Source organism: Ahaetulla prasina, chromosome 1 (assembly GCF_028640845.1).
Source record: "Ahaetulla prasina isolate Xishuangbanna chromosome 1, ASM2864084v1, whole genome shotgun sequence".
NCBI lineage: Eukaryota > Metazoa > Chordata > Lepidosauria > Squamata > Colubridae > Ahaetulla > Ahaetulla prasina.
Genome location: NC_080539.1, coordinates 253,483,516 through 253,500,176, shown reverse-complemented (window position 1 = coordinate 253,500,176; position 16,661 = coordinate 253,483,516). Strand labels below are relative to the sequence as shown.

Below are 16,661 nucleotides of genomic sequence, written 5' to 3'. Positions count from 1 at the left end.
AAGTAGGCAATCAACTCTTCATTTTTGTTTGCAGTAAAGATTCTTTTTCTAAAGTCTGTCTGTGAGATATCTCAGTTCTTAACCTAAGAAATAAGTTTAGCTTTGAGGTCTGTAATTAACTGCTGAATTCTGGTTGGCATACCTTGACTACAGTTTATGCTCAAATTTTTCAGATTCAACAATATGCTCTTTTGCTTGATAAACCTGCATTGTATGTAGGCTCTATAATTTCATAAATAACATGGGCTTACTTGAAAAAGAATTTTCACATCTTAGGAGTTAAGTCTGCCAAGGGCACACAAGGTGAAATTTTTATGTTACATTCAGCCACAAGATTTATGTTCAAATATTGCTAAATGGACATTTGAAAGAGAGATTGTTGTCTACGTGATACCAACTCTTGAAAATATAGGCAACGTATGATGAAAAAAGAACAGTGTGGGAAGGAGCAGCATAACTCATTTTCTTCATGATTTTCTGTGAAAATCACTTTTTAAATCCTATTTTCAGAACCATAATTGCAATGCGAGAGAATATGGCTGCCTTTAAGAAGCAGATATATGAGAAATAGATCTTGGACACTGGGATTAGGTTATTAATTTATGTTCTTTCTAAAAGATTCTCAGAGCTATGGCTATTCCAACTGAAACAGGTCATAATTTATTCTAAGCTTCTACAAGCTAGGTGCTCTTCAGATGTGGGGGCGTCTGTTTCAAGAATTTCTTTAAAAGCATGGCAATTATTACGTATTCTTAGAGTCTGCCTCTATGGGAATGTCCAAGTTGAGGAAGACTGGACTGTAGAATTATCCCACAAGAGTTGAGTTGTAGAAGATGGTGGTGACTGACGTTGATTTCTCTAGAATTAATTAATACAATTGGAATTTGAAGGGATATCTGAAGAGTTCAGTGTGTGTTAACTTTCATATTCTGTGAAAGTTCTGCATGAGAATTCAGAACCCAGTTTTCATTCTACCTTATTCTACCTTATTCAACTCACTTTTACCAGTTTTGCCAGCTGCAAATGTCAGAGAATTGCAGGTTAACATACCATAAATAATCATATGACTTTCTTATCACCAGCTGGACTTCTAAAAATACTTTTTAGATCATCCTCCCCACTAACCTCTCTGAAGATGAAATTACAAACTGAAAGGCACCTTGATGCTTGTTATTTGAACAATTTTAGATTAGCTTGGACAGAAATCAAGCAAGCTCAAAAAGTGGTGGAATCTACTTTTTTGACTACAATTGTGTAAAATTACAAGACATAAAACGATGTTTTTCTCATTGGCCAATAGATATGTATTGTGTTCAATATTGAGAATAGGAAAATGTTATTAGAAGTTAAATAACGATGTTTCTTTTTCTTCCATCTCTATTTGCTTGGTAATTAGAATAGAAAAGTTAACACCGGTACAGATTGCTCTGCGACTGGGATCTTTAAACATAACCTGAACATTTCTTTGTGCAGTTCATGATACGTCAACACAGGCAAGTTACACAGAGCTTGAGAACAATTCACATGATATAATTTTATCTTACAAATGAACATCTATATAATTTTAGCCCTGTACCAACTGGTTTCCAGGTATTTCTGAAAGCCTCATAAAAACAAACATTTAGAGCTGCTTGACAATTAGTCTTTCTTCTGTCCAATCCTTTCATCACAGTGTTATATTTTCCCCCAAGTTACTCTGTGATGAGATCAGTCAAGTTGTGATTTTTGAACATCTTTATTTGTAGGTTCCTGAATGAATGATCATGTCAGGGACAATTTGGCATCTGGGGATGAAAACTGTAATGGTTCCTTAACAGCAATAGCAACAGCAACAGCAACAAATCTAAATAATTAACAATTTTATTTTTTGCCAGATGCAAACTGCTTCGTTTTGACTGATGGCAGAGTTGACTCTTTATGTGAGATCTCAGATCTTCATGGGTCTCACCTGGTAGATCTCACTATGAAATGACCAGGGTAAAAAAACCTCAAGTACATAAAAGAAGAAGGAAAGGACTGGTGTCATTTGAATGGCAACTTCACTCACCACCTTCTTGATTTTAGTGGGAGTAATTGAGAACAATGGGATTTTACTATCCTTTCTCTCTCCCAAGCTCCTTTCCCCCAATAGCAGCATTCAGTATCTTGTTTGGTCCTATACCTATGCAAAAAAATTAAGAAGTTGAAATATATTAACTATAATCACAAGACACAAATTTCTATGAGATCGTTATAGGCTTCATAATGTGCTTCCTGTGGCAGGAATATTAATTATAGTTGATATTAACTAGTTACAGTCTAATATGCCTGCTTGACATCTGAATCTTCATGTGCACCACTAGCACCACTAGTAGAGCTAGATGCGGAAATTACGTTATCAATCAATGTGCTTGGTTCATATGATTTTTACACTTATTTCTAGAAACTGGGCTTGTGAACTATGTAAATAGTAGTTGAAATAATGAAGTATTCAGTTCTATTCCCTTCCCTGATTTTGGCTTCCTCTGTTGCTTAAAAAAAATTAATTATCTCCATTTGTTCTAATTGTTCTATTACGGACACTTCCATAATAATTTCTTCCTGTACTTAGGGATTTTTTATGTTGTGAAAATAAAGACAATATATGTTTTTATGAAAGATGCTGAATATGTTGGGATAGCAAAGGAATGTAGCAATGAGACAGAGTTGTCAACATCACCCTCATATCTTAAATGCACATTATTTTTCAATTCAGTTCAATGAGATCTGGAGAAATAATCTTTGTAACACTAAATGTGGCTTCCTTCAAATCTTCCACATGTCCCTTGGAATTCTGACTTTTAGCACCATCTAGTGCTAGTGATCCCTTGGCACCATGTCACTATGCATAAATTTGCTACACTATGCGTTCAAATTTGATACAATTCTTCATTACTAAGATTCTCTAACAGAGAACATTGAGCATCCCCATTCTTTAGAGAAAACCAGTTAAGCAGATCTATAAAACTGACTTTGTGGTGTAGATATAGTTTGAAAAATATTGAAAAAACAAACAAAGCAGCCAATATGTTGAAAAAATTGCTAGTTTAGGGTGATTCTCTAAAATGTCTACGGAAGAAACATCTTATACTTTTTAATCCTCCACAAACATTATTTCCAACAAGTACCCACATTTTCCCCCTTTCCCCCCCCACTTTTCAGGCTAGTTCAATTCCACCCAATCCAAAACGCTATCATCCTCCAATGTTCACCTCAATATTCACACCTATCAAAACTCTATAACACTTTTGGAACCAACTTGGCTGTCTTACACTATTTCTATCTATTTATTTAATGAGCAATACATTAAAGCCTTATTCTATAATGGTACTTATTTTAATTATTTAACGTTTTACACTCCTGTAATGCAGTAGAGTAATTCTCTGCATATCTGCCATATTCAAAGTTCAGGTCAGGAACTCTCTTGGCAGGCCAGTCTAGCCAAAATCTGTTTGGTTAGCATGAGGCTGGGCACAAAACCAACAGACATTTGTGTAAATTGTAGCACCATCTATACTAAAATAATTAGCAACTGAGATGAAAAATAGTCTATCTGCCCTTCTTTTTTTTGTCTCCAAAATATTTTCTTTTTGGAGGGGTGGGGGAAGTTACTGATAAAACTGCAAAGTTCTGAATGTATAAATATGTCCAAAGGACGACCACTGGAACTTGTGGAAAAAGCTCAAGGGATAACACTTTCATGCTTGAGAATGAACCTTCTTCACACAACCTTCCTTGATGTAGTTATGGGATGGAATGATTTGGAGGGCAGAATTCTTCAGGCTTCCCAAAAGGAAAGTCTTGGATTTTTTTTCTCTCTCATCGGTCAGTAGTCATATGGATATGCAGTGCAAGTGGATCTTTGAGCGATTATATACTCCACTTATGAATTTAGAGAATATGCAACAAGCACATAGGGGGGCGAAAAAGGATGTTAAGTATGTATTAAGCAGGAGCAAAGAAGAGAAAGCAAAGGATGAAGGGTGGTCTGAGCATGTGTTTTTGTCATTTTTCAGGACTCGTCTGGCTGTTTTCAGCACAAACAGAATTGTACAAGGCACACTTCAGTCTTCCTATCCCTACAGGCCCTGTCTCCAAACAAGCAGATAGATGGATGGATGGCAGTCTGATGCTGCCTGCAGGTGAGGAGGAAGGCTCAGGAAAACAGCATAATGGGGGAAAGACAAGTTTCCTCGTTTTCCCTGAGCATGACAGTCCTCGCCCCCTCTCCCTTCCATTGCTGTGAGCGAGGCAGGAGCAGGAAGGATCAGGCCAGCTGACTACATCTCCTCATCCTCACTTGCCTTGCTCCAACGGTGGCAGCAGTTGGCAGTGATGCCCAGCAGGAAGTTGGTAGCAACAGAAGCAATGGAAACCACAAAGCCCACAAAGGCAATGAAGAGATAATCATCCAGGCTCAAGGTCAAGTGGCAAGCCTTGAAGCTCTCCTCTGTCAGGGAAAGCAAAGAAGCACCCTCCATTTCAGGTGGCTCCCGGCACTCTGCCAGTTGGGTATCTGAAACAAGAATAATCTGGTGAGCCAAACATGCCTATATCAGTAGCAAGACTTGAAACAGTGAGTGATTTCCCCATCCCACCCCTTTTGCTATTCATTTCTCTCAGACCATATCGGAAATTCCTAAACTGACTAAAGGATGGGAAAAAATTAGTACTTCTATTACGATATCCTTAACTCTGATTTGATATTAAATAAAAGCCAACAATGCATTTTGGAGGAGGGAGGAACATTCCCCAGACCCAAACCACTGGGACCTTCATTTTCCAGAGCAGATTTTGAGAGTAGCTGGGAGTTGCAGAGGCGGGGCACAAGGGAAAGTCTTGCTGCATGAGTGAATATCTGTTCAAATGTTGGATAGTATCCAGTGCATAGAAGCTTACATGCTCTCCTAAATAAGTGAGCGCTAGCCCATCACAGCTCATGCTGGGATATCAGTTAATGAACTGCATTTTTATACTTGCTCCTCTAAGAGCTGAATCTCTGAATAATTCCCCAAACAGAACTACCAACAGCAAAATACAAAGCATAATAACAAATAAAAAAAAAAGACATTACTTTCCACAATATGTTCTACTTTTCTTTTTAAACAAAAAACAACAAAAAAACAGCCCTTTCGGAACTCTTTCAGGCCAAGCTTCACCATTCTTCCATTATTGCTCATAATTAATTTTCAATCAGTGGCCTCACTCATACACTTTTTCTTTTTTTTGTAAAGCTAATGGCAAGAACTACTTTACACATGCAGTGGAATCACACTCTGCAGTTGTTTTTGGATTAAACACTTCAGAGTGCAGAGCCCATGTGATTTCTGGATGCCTCCTCATGACCAATTTCTTTGTTTATTAAAAAAAATGTTAGTTTATTTAAAAAAGTAGTGTGACAAGTGGAAACATTCTAAATTAGGATTTTTTCCTAAGTTTAAAGCTGCTCTGAATGGATGGTGGAGACCGGTTGATATGAAGCATTCATATCTTTAAGCCTATTCCGCGTTTTTAATGAAAATCAAATGCTATTGAATTGGGTCTAATTCCTGCTGACTGTACAGATAAAAGTCACCATTGCACCTATCCTTAATAATACAGATGCACATGATTTCATTGCGGTCTTCTATGAACTGGTTCTAAGAATACTGGGTTCTGTACAGATCTTGGACAATACAATAAATAGTAACTGGGTAGTAAATAGCAGATGTATTAATGAAAATCCCCTAGAAAGCCCACCCTTTCTGCTTGGAGACATTTCCATTAAAAAAAAAAAGAGCTAGCTTTGCTGATCCAAATGATTAAGGAGACCAAATCAGTTTCACCTGCATTTCCTTGCTTCCAAATGCTGGATAACACCCTCTCCTTCACTATCTGGTCTACCCACATTTAGCGGTAGATGTGATTTTTTAAAAATACACATGGACTTAGTTGCATAAGGGCACTTAAGGAGATGAAGGTGCTGTTAAAGCAGGGCTGCCTTCTGCTGTCCTTGCCTGAGCAGGATTTCCTGTCCTCAAGTTTGCAGCTTGAGAGATAAGCAAGAAGGTCAGAAAAAGACAAGTGTCAGGAAAAAAGAAACCGTGAAGAATGGGAGAGGATGCTGATGTATGATTATGCAAGCAGGGGATCTTCCACTACAAGGACACAGAAAGGGCAGTGAGGCAGGGTACGTCCCAGAGCCCTTTCACGTCCATCGTACTTCTCATACAATTCTGACAATGTTTTACTTTGGAAGGGCATCACATCTCTGAGTGCTTCCAAAAGAGTTTTTGATTCATAGTGTGATAGTGTCTGAAATACTCCTCACATAGTGGCTTCAGTGAGCTCCCGCAATGTCACAATAAACATTGCCACTGTTGTCCATGTTTTCGCTTTTATTTTCTTTAAAAAGTGCCTCTCTCTGTTTCTCCCTTCTTCTCTTCCTCTCTTTCAAAGTTTCCCTCCAGGGGTTTTGTGGAGTGGAGGACAGTCATCTGCAGCCTCCAGTTAAGTGTGATGCGGCCATTTAGGTCTTGGTAATTGACAGAAATGAAGAACTTGTGGGTAGTAAATCTCTATTCATAAGGTTCTGGAGGGTAAGGATGGACAACTCATGTGCCTGGGTTGTGCTCCCTTGAAAAAGAGAATCGTGTCTCTATCATAGCTGGAAGATTAAGGGTAACAACAGCACTTAGACTTATATACCACTTCACAGTGCTTTACAGCCCTCTCTAAGCAGTTTACAGAGTCAGCCTATTGCCCCCAACAATCTGGGTCCTCATTTTACCCACCTTGGAAGGATGGAAGGCTGAGTTAACCTTGAGCCTGGTGAGATTTGAACTGCCAAACTGCAGGCAGCCAGCAGTCAGCAGAAGTACCCTGCAAAACTGTACTCTAACCACTGCGCCACTCTGGCTCATGAAGGGTGAATTGTGGGAAGTACTTACTGACATTCCTACTCACCCTGTCCTTTGGAAGTGACCTTTGTGCTGTCCACTTGCCCTGCTGCTTTGCTCTGGCCCCAGTATAAATCTTCATGGTGTATGGGCCCTTTGGAAAGCCATACATGGGATAGGTTCATTCTGGTGCTTTATCCTAAGAACCAGGCTGAACTGATGGATTCCGTGCACATCTGCTGGACACCTGAGTGGACTTTCTTCACAGTCAGGCATTTGGGTGAGACAATGTGTGCAGAGACCCTCTGTGCTGCAGATGCAGATATTATATTGATAGCCAGCATTAGAACAATGCTTTGCTTTGAGGAAAGGTCACAGAGAGGTGACAGAAGGAGCAATAGGAACTACCATACTGCTTTTCAGCATAATACCCTTTGATTTTTTTCAAAGCACCTCTTGAACCTTTGCACCCACATCTGGCCTATAAACAAAACATAAATATGTGGATAAACTGCCTGCGCCCTTCCCAATCTGGGTAGCATTGACAAAAAGAGATCTGTAAACTATGACTAATAGGGCAAATCGCTGAAACAGGAATCATCTTGCTAATATGACCCAAACTCAAGGAGATACGATGTGTTCCCTGCTTTGCTCCACCTAGCCTCACCCCAATATTCAGGTTTGAAAACAGCCTCCCTTAAACATTACCCACCCTAGGAATCTAGGCATGCCATCCAAGCAAGGATAAGGGGTTTTTCTGCCCCCCCTAGATTCCAAAACACTCAGGGAATTCCCTCTCATTATGTCTGAGGGAGTTGCTTATAATATACTTTCCTTGCCTTGCTGAGGTGATCAGCCAGTTTGGGACCACTCCTAAGCCCTTTCCTACAGAAAGTGTCAAAGCACAACTGGTGAATAAATTCACTTTGCTCAGCCAATTTGACCCACCAGTAAAGCATTCCTATTTAGTTTCATAACAGTGGGTGCTTTTCAATTGATTTTCATTTGAGTGGGACACTGGGTGCTAAGGCAAGCAAAGAAAAGGAAGGAGTGCCATAGCATTTCTGGACTGTCTCCCAATCCCAACGCAACTTTCACCTGTATGCACATACCCGCACAGAGATAAACTCTTTCTCATCCTGCTTACCACCTGTCGAAGTGGTAATTCTTTACACAGTATATCCCATCAACACTCTGGGGAGAAACCCCCGTTTCCATTCTGTCATTTTCTGACTGCATTCTGTGATGTACTCTCCCCCCATGTGCTCTCTTCTCCATTCTGTTATCTTACTCCCACGTGGGACTCCTGCATAATGCTATAATAATTTATCCAGAAGCTCTTTCCTGTCTTTTGCTCCATTTCCAGAGCAGCAATTACTTCTGTCAATTTAAGCAAGCCATTTTAAAAGGGAGAAATTGACCATTAACCATTTTGTTAACTGAGCATAATCTATATTTAATCTGGTCTTAAATATCTCTGCAGGAGAGATAGATAGATAGATAGAGCAATAGACAGACAGACACATACATGCATAAACATATGCACAGATACACTCATACAGCTGAGAGTGCCAGTGTATGTAATGATTCAGATGCTGTGGTAGAAGTGGGAAAAACCAGTTGTGAACCTTCTAGGACCAATTGAAGCGGGTCAGGTGATCAGCTACTTTGAAAAGCTAACTACTCTGAAAAATATCTGGCAACCCACATTGTACCAGCATGGTAGATTACAGTCTATAATCATTCCGATGGACCTGGTTGGGTTTCAGTGGAAACTTGGAGTTGTTTTTGAAGGTATGACACATGGTGAGATTGAAGCCTTGGTTGCCACTTGGAATAAAAGGCTGGCTGAGCTTTTGATCAGATTGTATCTGTGCAGCCTCTCTTCCTTTTTTTAATAGTAATTTTATTAAGAATTATAATTACAATACAATTAAGACAAAAGAAAAAGAAATATAAAAGGAAGTGACTTTCCATCTTCGTTTTCTCTTAAAATACCACAAATGATCTCTTCTTTCCATATCTCATTTCTTACATATAAACAAATCTGTAGAACCTTGTCTTTTCAATCCTGATGTTGGCAAAAGTCTAATGAAAGTTAGCAAACAACACATCTATTTTAATCTTGATTAACTAAACTGACTTTATATTCCTTCCATTTACTTCTTTCGTCCTGTCAAACAATGTCCTAGAACAGGGGTCTCCAACCTTGGCAATTTTAAGGCTTGTGGACTTCAACTCCCAGAGTTCCTCAGGCAGCAAAGTTGAAGTCCACTAGTCTTAAAGTTGCCAAGGTTGGAGACCCCTGTCCTAGAACAGTGATGGCGAACCTTTTTGGCACCAAGTGCCCAAACCGGAATGTCCATGGATGTGTGCATGCCAGAGCACCAGAAACCTGAAGACCAGCTGGCTGGTATGTATGTTTGTGCCAGCCAGCTAATCTTTGGGTTTCCGGCACATGCATGCTCGCTGGCAAGCTGGTCTTTGCGAATGCTGGAGCATCAGAAACCTGAAGACCAGCTGGCCGGCACAAGCGTGCCTGTTTTTTGGCTGTTTTGGGCTGTTTTCAGGCCATTTTTTTCAGGCCATTTTGGGCTGTTTTCAGTGCATTTTTTGGATCATTTTCAGGCTGCTTTCCGGTGCTTTGGTGCTCTGGTGCACTGGAAACCAGAAGAGCAGATGGCAATGACAGAAATGCCCACAGAGAGGACCCTGCATGCAATAGGTTCGCCATCACGGTTCTGGAACTTGATTTCTTTTCATGGTTTTTGTGTCCCAGAATACTTCAAACTTTAACAAAACTCTTTTGTAGAGCCAATGTGGGAAAACCATCCGATTCACCCTCTTAGTCTGTTGTTTATGAATCCCATTTAATTATTAAGTGATCAACTGATTTCTTTTATATCAGGGCTGTCAAACTCCTGGCCTGTGGGCTGGATGCATCACGCGCTGGCCATGCCTACGCCTGGTTTAGCAAAGGGGAAAAAAGTCCTGGTATGTTACATGATGCCACCGTAACACCATGAGTTTGACACCCCTTTTTTATATGTTCAGTGTGACATCTTTTTTCCATGCCTTGAAAAAATATAGACTTTTAAATTTTAAAACTTTAAATTTTAAAATTCACTTTCAACTCAAATCTCAATCTTGTGAAATAGAATTTTTTTCTTATTCCATAACCTATTGCAGCAGACACTATTAACATTAACTTCTGGGACCATTGTTCAAAAATATTTTTCAAAGTATCCAGTGTTAAACTATTTTGCTACGTTGTAAGTGAGTGTTCTTTTCCTTAAAGTATAATCTTCAGTTTCTTTTGGTTTCCTCCAATGTCCAATTTTTAAAGTCTTATCTTACTATTTATTTTTTTAAAAATAAAAACAATAAATAATAAATACAAACATTTTTCCATTGAAAGGATTTTTTAAAATAATTAATTCCAAAATTTTTATTTCAAATTTAGCTGGACCCATAGTCTATTTCTAATTTTCTAACATTGAAGTTTTAATCACCCTTTTGTTGTTTATTTATTTTTTTAAAAAACCAGTTCTTAAACTTGTAGTTAAAACTTCTTTCACTAAGGATTATAGGAAATTCACCCAGTGCTGTAAGACCTGTTGATCCAAAGATTCCTACTAGCTGAAAACCAATTAACAAGCAGTTTCTGAAAGTTCTGGAAGTTCTGCCTGAAAGAACGCAGCATTTGCTTACTTCTTTTTTAATTAGAAAATTAATTTTCTAATTCTAATCAGAAAAGAAGTAAGCATGAGCAAATGTCGTGTCCTTTGAGACAACGTAAGCAGTTTGACCAAGATAGCTGTTCCTTTGTGTCCCAGAGTACTAAATCCTTGTGGTCTGCAGCAGTGGTGGGTTTAAAATTTTTTATAACTGGTTCTGTGGGTGTGGCTTGGTGGGCATGGCAGGGGAAGGATACTGTAACATCTCCATTCCCTCCCCACTCCAGGGGAAGGTTACTGCAAAATCCCCATTTCCTCCTGATCATCTGGGACACGGGAGGTAGAGAAAAGATGGGGGCAGGGCCAGTCAGAATTTTTACTACCGGTTCTCCGAACTACTCAAAATTTCCACTACCGGTTTTCCAGAACTGGTCGGAACCTGCTGAAACCCACCTCTGGTCTGCAGGTTTTGCAGTTTCCTAATGAACAGCAACTGTCTGGATCACTTATTGGTGATTTCAAAATCTGTCCTTGTCTGGAGAGAAATTATTGAAGAGCCAGTCTACTTGTCAACTCTTCATTCCATCAAGCTCCAAGACAGCTTTTTGTGGAGCTATCTTCAATTCTGTGAAGTTCTGTCTTCAGTTCTGCCACCTTTACTGAGACAAAGTAGACCCTAATAGCAGTTCAGTACTGTTCTATGTTCAGTTGGGTTCATTCTCTGTTGATCTCCAGAAGCTCTCTAGATATCTCATAGCTCATTTCAGCTCCCTCTGCTCCATAGTAAACCAGGGAAAGCCTTGGGATCCACAAGGGAAGAGAGGCTACATGATAGGGACTTCCAGGTAAGAAATGATTTCTTAAAAGTGCATGTACTTTTCTGCCCACATCTACAAAGGGTGGTCTGGCAGCCCTATTTCAAGAGATTCAAGTTATGGTGAATGAATCTTTGAGTGAAGGGATTGAAGAAAGTAGCAATCTGCTCTTTAAGACAGCAGTGCTAGATGTCCAATTGGGACAATGTTTAGTAAAGGTTGTAGAGAAGGAGGTCATGTTGCAATTTCACAGAATCCTGGAGGAAGTGAATTATCTGAACTTGTTTTAGTTGCATTTCATATATTTAGTTGCATATGCACCAAGACAAATTCCTTGTGTTTCCAATCACACTTGGCCAATAAAAAATTCTATTCTATTCATGTCTAGGCATGGAACCAAGACAGTACTGCTCATGCTTGTGGATGATCTCTGGCTGGAGTGGGATGGGAGCTGTGTATATATCCTGGCTCTTTTTGATTGCTCAGCAGCTTTCAGTACCATGCATCATGATATCCTTCTGGACTGACTTTGGGATTAGGAATTTGAGGCACAGACTTATGCTGATTAATCTTCTCATCACCAATCTCTTTCCACTTATGACTGTATGACTATAACTTTGTTGCTTGTATCCTTACGATTTATATTGATATTGATTGTTTCCTGATTGCTTATTTGTACCCTATCATTAAGTGTTGTACCTTATGATTCTTCATGAAGGTATCTTTTCTTTTATGTACACTGAGAGCATATGCACCAAGACTAATTCCTTGTGTGTCCAATCACACTTGGCCAATAAAAAAATTCTATTCTGTTCTGTTCTGTTCTGTTCTGTTCTGTTCTTTTCTGTTCTGTTCTGTTCTATTTTATTCTATTCTATCCCACTCCTATTTGGCATCTATAAGAACTGTTGGGTAAAGTTAATAAACAGCACAGAAGGTCATCACTGTGCCGGATTGAATGTGTGTGGGGTTTTTTTTTTTTATGAGTGAGTTGTTGCTTATTCTTGGGTGCAGTCACCTGTGTAAGATGGGCAGCAGTATAAATCATATAAGTAAATTAATAAATGACACCCAGTTGTATATTTCTGCTAAGGGCCAGACAAATGACATGATAATCATGATCTGTGTGTCTGAAGGCTGTGTCTGAAGGCTGTGGGGCTTTGCATGATGAAGAACAGACTTCATTTTAACCCAAACATGATTGAGGGTTTCAGGGTTCATTGACTCAATGATTTTTCATCCCTAGTTCTGGATGGTATCACTGCAGAAAGAACTGGCAAACACTTTTTTGAGGGGGTGGGGTGTCCTCCTGGATTCATGGCCACTATTCAAAGAGCCATGGGCAGGAGGGCTGTTGCTCAACTTGGTGTGATATATTCTTCCCTCAATCAGAAATCACAATCACAATCAGGATTGTGTCTCATGCTTTGGTTAACTCCCAAGGGGATTACTGCAGTGTGCTATTAAAGACTATCTGGAAGCTACAAGTGGTCCAGAATGTGGCATTATGAACAATTAAGGCTCTGGCTCGGTACACCCACATTCCCAATAAGCTTCTGAGTGTTGCCTAAGAGGCTGATTGTCACTTTTATGCACATATATAGTCTAGAATATTTGCAGACTCTCTCTCATTACCTGCTCCATCAGATCTGGCAGAAGGTACACACGCCAGGTCCTGTCAATTAAAGCATGTCAGTTGGCAGACTCAGGGAACATGGCTTTCCTGTCTCAGAAAACCCATTTCTTTTGAGATTAGATTAATCCCATACCAGTTGGCTTTTATAAAGCTTCTAAGTACTCGGTTTTTTTCCTCAGAGATGGAAGGTGATTGAATCTGAAAAGTGAATGAATTTGTTACTAACAAATTAACTGACAAACTTAGTTTATCCTTCTTTTGTTTTCTTATGCATTTTTTCTATTGCAATTTCTATTTTTTTCCAGTGTTGGAGCATTTACAACTTCTGCAGGCAAGTTGTTCCACTGATTAACAACAATCAATTTCATTGATGTTTTAATTGTGTTAGAAACCTAGAGCTGCTTTATGTGAGAGGACCAGTTATATACATTTAATAAATGTCAATGTATTATATATATTATAATGTGTGTGTATCATTTGACATTTATTTTAATTATTAAACTGAGTTGTTTTATTCAGGATATATATTATGACAACTATGTTATAATATAATATATACATTAAATGTATACCTGAAATATTTATGTTTTTCAGTATAGATGCACACGTAATGTTGATTATTTAGAGAGTTTGAAGTTCCAAAAATACAAACACACATATACAAATTTCTGAAACTCTTGACATTTCACCTGAATTAGAATAGAATAGAATAGAATTTTTATTGGCCAAGTGTGATTGGACACACAAGGAATTTGTCTTGGTGCATATGCTCTCAGTGTACTTAAAAGAAAAGATACGTTCATCAAGGTACAACATTTACAACACAATTGATGGTCAATCTATCAATATAAATCATAAGGATTGCCAGCAACAAGTTATAGTCATACAGTCATAAATGAAAAGAGATTGGTGATGGGAACTATGAGAAGATTAATAGTAGTGCAGATTCAGTAAATTAAAATCTCATTACCTGTTAATAAGCTTATCATATTATCTTTGAGACAAAAATATATTTCTCTTACACTTCAAATGAAAGTTTAATACTCTGCCCGAAAGATCTTTCAGAAAGGATTCAGAGATCCTTTCAGCTAGGATCTACATTTGATGGGTCCTAGGAGACTTATGCTCTCTGCCATGGTGTCTGCTTTATGGAACAGTCCCTCCCTTCTTCCCCTCCTCCCAAATTAGATTAGCTCTGTCTCTAAGACATGCTTAGATGGCTCCATTGCTGAGCTGGATATTTTTATTCCCTAGGGTTTGTATGTCTGTATTTAGTAATATTTACTGTTTAGGTGATTTTTAAATTTTTTTTTATATCTATGGGGTTTTTATATGTGGTTTTATTTGTGGTTTGTTGTATGCTGCTCAGAGTTGCCTTCCATGAGATGGATGACTATCTAAACTTGATTAACAAATGAATGAAGACTTCACAGCAAGATAAGTGATGCAATTAGAAATAAATCTGAGAATTGGACAATCACTTAATTTCACCTACCTGACATACATTTCTGGATCCTATTTCTCAACCACTTCAGCAGTGGCTCCATGGTACAACCGCATATCCAGGGATTGCCTCCAATTTGAAGAGTCACCAGGCCTGTGAGACCTTCTAAGGCTTCAAGGCTAAGGAAAGACAGAGCCCCATAGCTGAGATCAAGTGCACGTAGTTGGACCAAGCCTCGGAAAGCTTGGGGGTCTATCTTCTTCAGCCAAGGGTTGTGACTTAAGTCAACATGTACCAGGCTGTAGGCTTCCTGAAACATATCAGCCACCACCTGAGTCAAGTTATTGTAGCTCAAGTCCAAGTGGGAAAGGTGCTTGGATGTCAAAAAGAGTCCAACTGGTAGTTCAACGAGGGAGTTGTTCCGCAAATCCAATACTCTCAACTCCAAGTAGCAGGTAAGGTATCCAGGAGGGATGCTTGTGAGGTGGTTGTGAGCCAAGCTTAGGTTTCTGGTGTCCAGTGGAAGATCTGGTGGGACTGAAAACAGTCGTAGTCCACTGCAATCCACGGCCTGGCTGCGGCATGTGCACAGAACTGGGCAACCAGTGACAGCACTGGCAAAGACTACTACTACTGCTACAAGGAAAGGGCTTAATATCATGGCAGGAGAGCAATGGGGTACAAAGTGTTCTCCTCCCAGCTGGACACAGTCTGCACTCATTTTGGCAAGGTAGAAGCTACATGGCAAAGAGAGGCCAATCAAGAAGGAGCAGCAATGGGTGGAGACACAATCCAGCCAACGGGAATCACTGACAAAAAACTGCTACATTATGGCTGGAGGAACGAGGAACATTGAACCCAAGTTTGTCAGATCTTGAGGCACTTATAGGACCATAAAAGAGTTCTAACTAAGCGAGAAGCTGACAAGTTTTGGTAGCTTGTTTAGCTTCCTGAATAACTTTTTTTTCTGTAGGACGTTGAAGAGTGTAATCTACCTGCATACATGCATATGTAATTTCTATGGAGAAGTTAAAAGATTATAATAAAAAAATGTAAACAAAACTGACAACTTTTATCCAGGATCTGCTGATCGCTAGATTTCTGGATATTGAGTTAAGATAAAATGTGCTCCTTTTTTAATATGTTTTATTTTGTGTTGGTGTGCTGGAGACATAATTTGCTGATGCCTTACAGAAGTTTCTCATTGCACTAGAAAAATATAATCAGGTCACTGCTTTTTGCAGTCTCAGTAATTCTACCTGTAGTTCTACCAGACTGGAAGGAACTTCTCCTGGAATCATTCAGGTATCATTAAAATAAATGAAACAGCTGTCTTCCACTGTTCCCTTTTCTGTTTCCCAGAAAGCTAATGTCTGCAGAAGATCCTCTTGATAAGCTGCTGCTAAACTGGATTAAACTTCCAAATGAGTCCCTCTTGAAAAGGTCAGGAGAAACTAAGGCTGGAGATGAGGAGCCTCTTAGCAGTCCAAATTTTTACTTGTCTGGGGAGATGGCTAGCCATTATCTTTCACTTTAGGAGCAGATTCCGCCCTCCAAAACTAGAGCCATTGAAACAGGTACCTGAATCCATGTTGTGCTTAACTTGAAAAACTAAGCTGGAAGCTGTACGCCAAGAACAATCATGTTTTCAGGGTCCAAATATAAGGGTCTGGAGAAGGAGTGTAATGCTGTCCTTGAAACTTGGTTTTCTTTCCCAGACTAAAGTTCTTCCAGGACAACCTGTCAATGAAATATAATGAAGATCAAAGAGGGGAGTGGGGATCATATACCCCTTGTGCATTTAATATAGCTCTCCTTTCGCCATCTGTTTTTATAGTAATGCACACACCCCACTTTCTTCCCAAAACACAGCTGAAACCCCTACTCTTTGTCCTCTATTATAAACATCATTCTGAGAGCCCCACACATTTTTCTCAATGTACAGTTGTTATTGCATTTACTGTAGCACTGGACCGAGATGTGTGGGAAGACAAAAGAAGGCTGAGGCACTGCTTGTTTGGCCAAGGAGTGAATTTACCTTCAAGGAAGTAAATATATTCAGCTTTGGCTGAGAGGGAGGGAAAGCATTGTAGTTCAGCGTGAAGCCAGCTGAATTAGATTCCACATCCACTACTTGCCCCACATCTGGAAGGCATTGGGTTGAAGAAAGCTGCCTTAAACTATTCAGTTATC

The 16,661-nt window shown here is 39.3% G+C and overlaps 1 protein-coding gene across 1 annotated transcript; it reads right to left on the bottom strand.

Moving 5' to 3' along the window:
• Positions 1 to 4,298: 4,298 nt before the first annotated feature.
• On the bottom strand, positions 4,299 to 15,189 carry LRRC55 (leucine rich repeat containing 55). Its single transcript, XM_058165496.1, has 2 exons — positions 14,520 to 15,189; positions 4,299 to 4,534 (listed from the first exon to the last, which is right to left on the bottom strand). The coding sequence occupies exons 1-2, from the start codon at positions 15,187 to 15,189 to the stop codon at positions 4,299 to 4,301; spliced, it is 906 nt and encodes a 301-aa protein (XP_058021479.1).
• Between the last annotated feature and the right edge of the window lie 1,472 nt (positions 15,190 to 16,661).

What these genes read in the sequence shown, in the direction of transcription:
- LRRC55 (XM_058165496.1), bottom strand. Translation starts at nt 15,189, where the DNA reads ATGAGTGCAGACTGTGTCCAGCTGGGAGGAGAACACTTTGTACCCCAT. An exon ending in GATCCAGAAATGTATGTCAG is followed by an intron (nt 4,535 to 14,519) that starts GTAGGTGAAATT and finishes TTCTTGTTTCAG; the next exon opens with ATACCCAACTGGCAGAGTGC.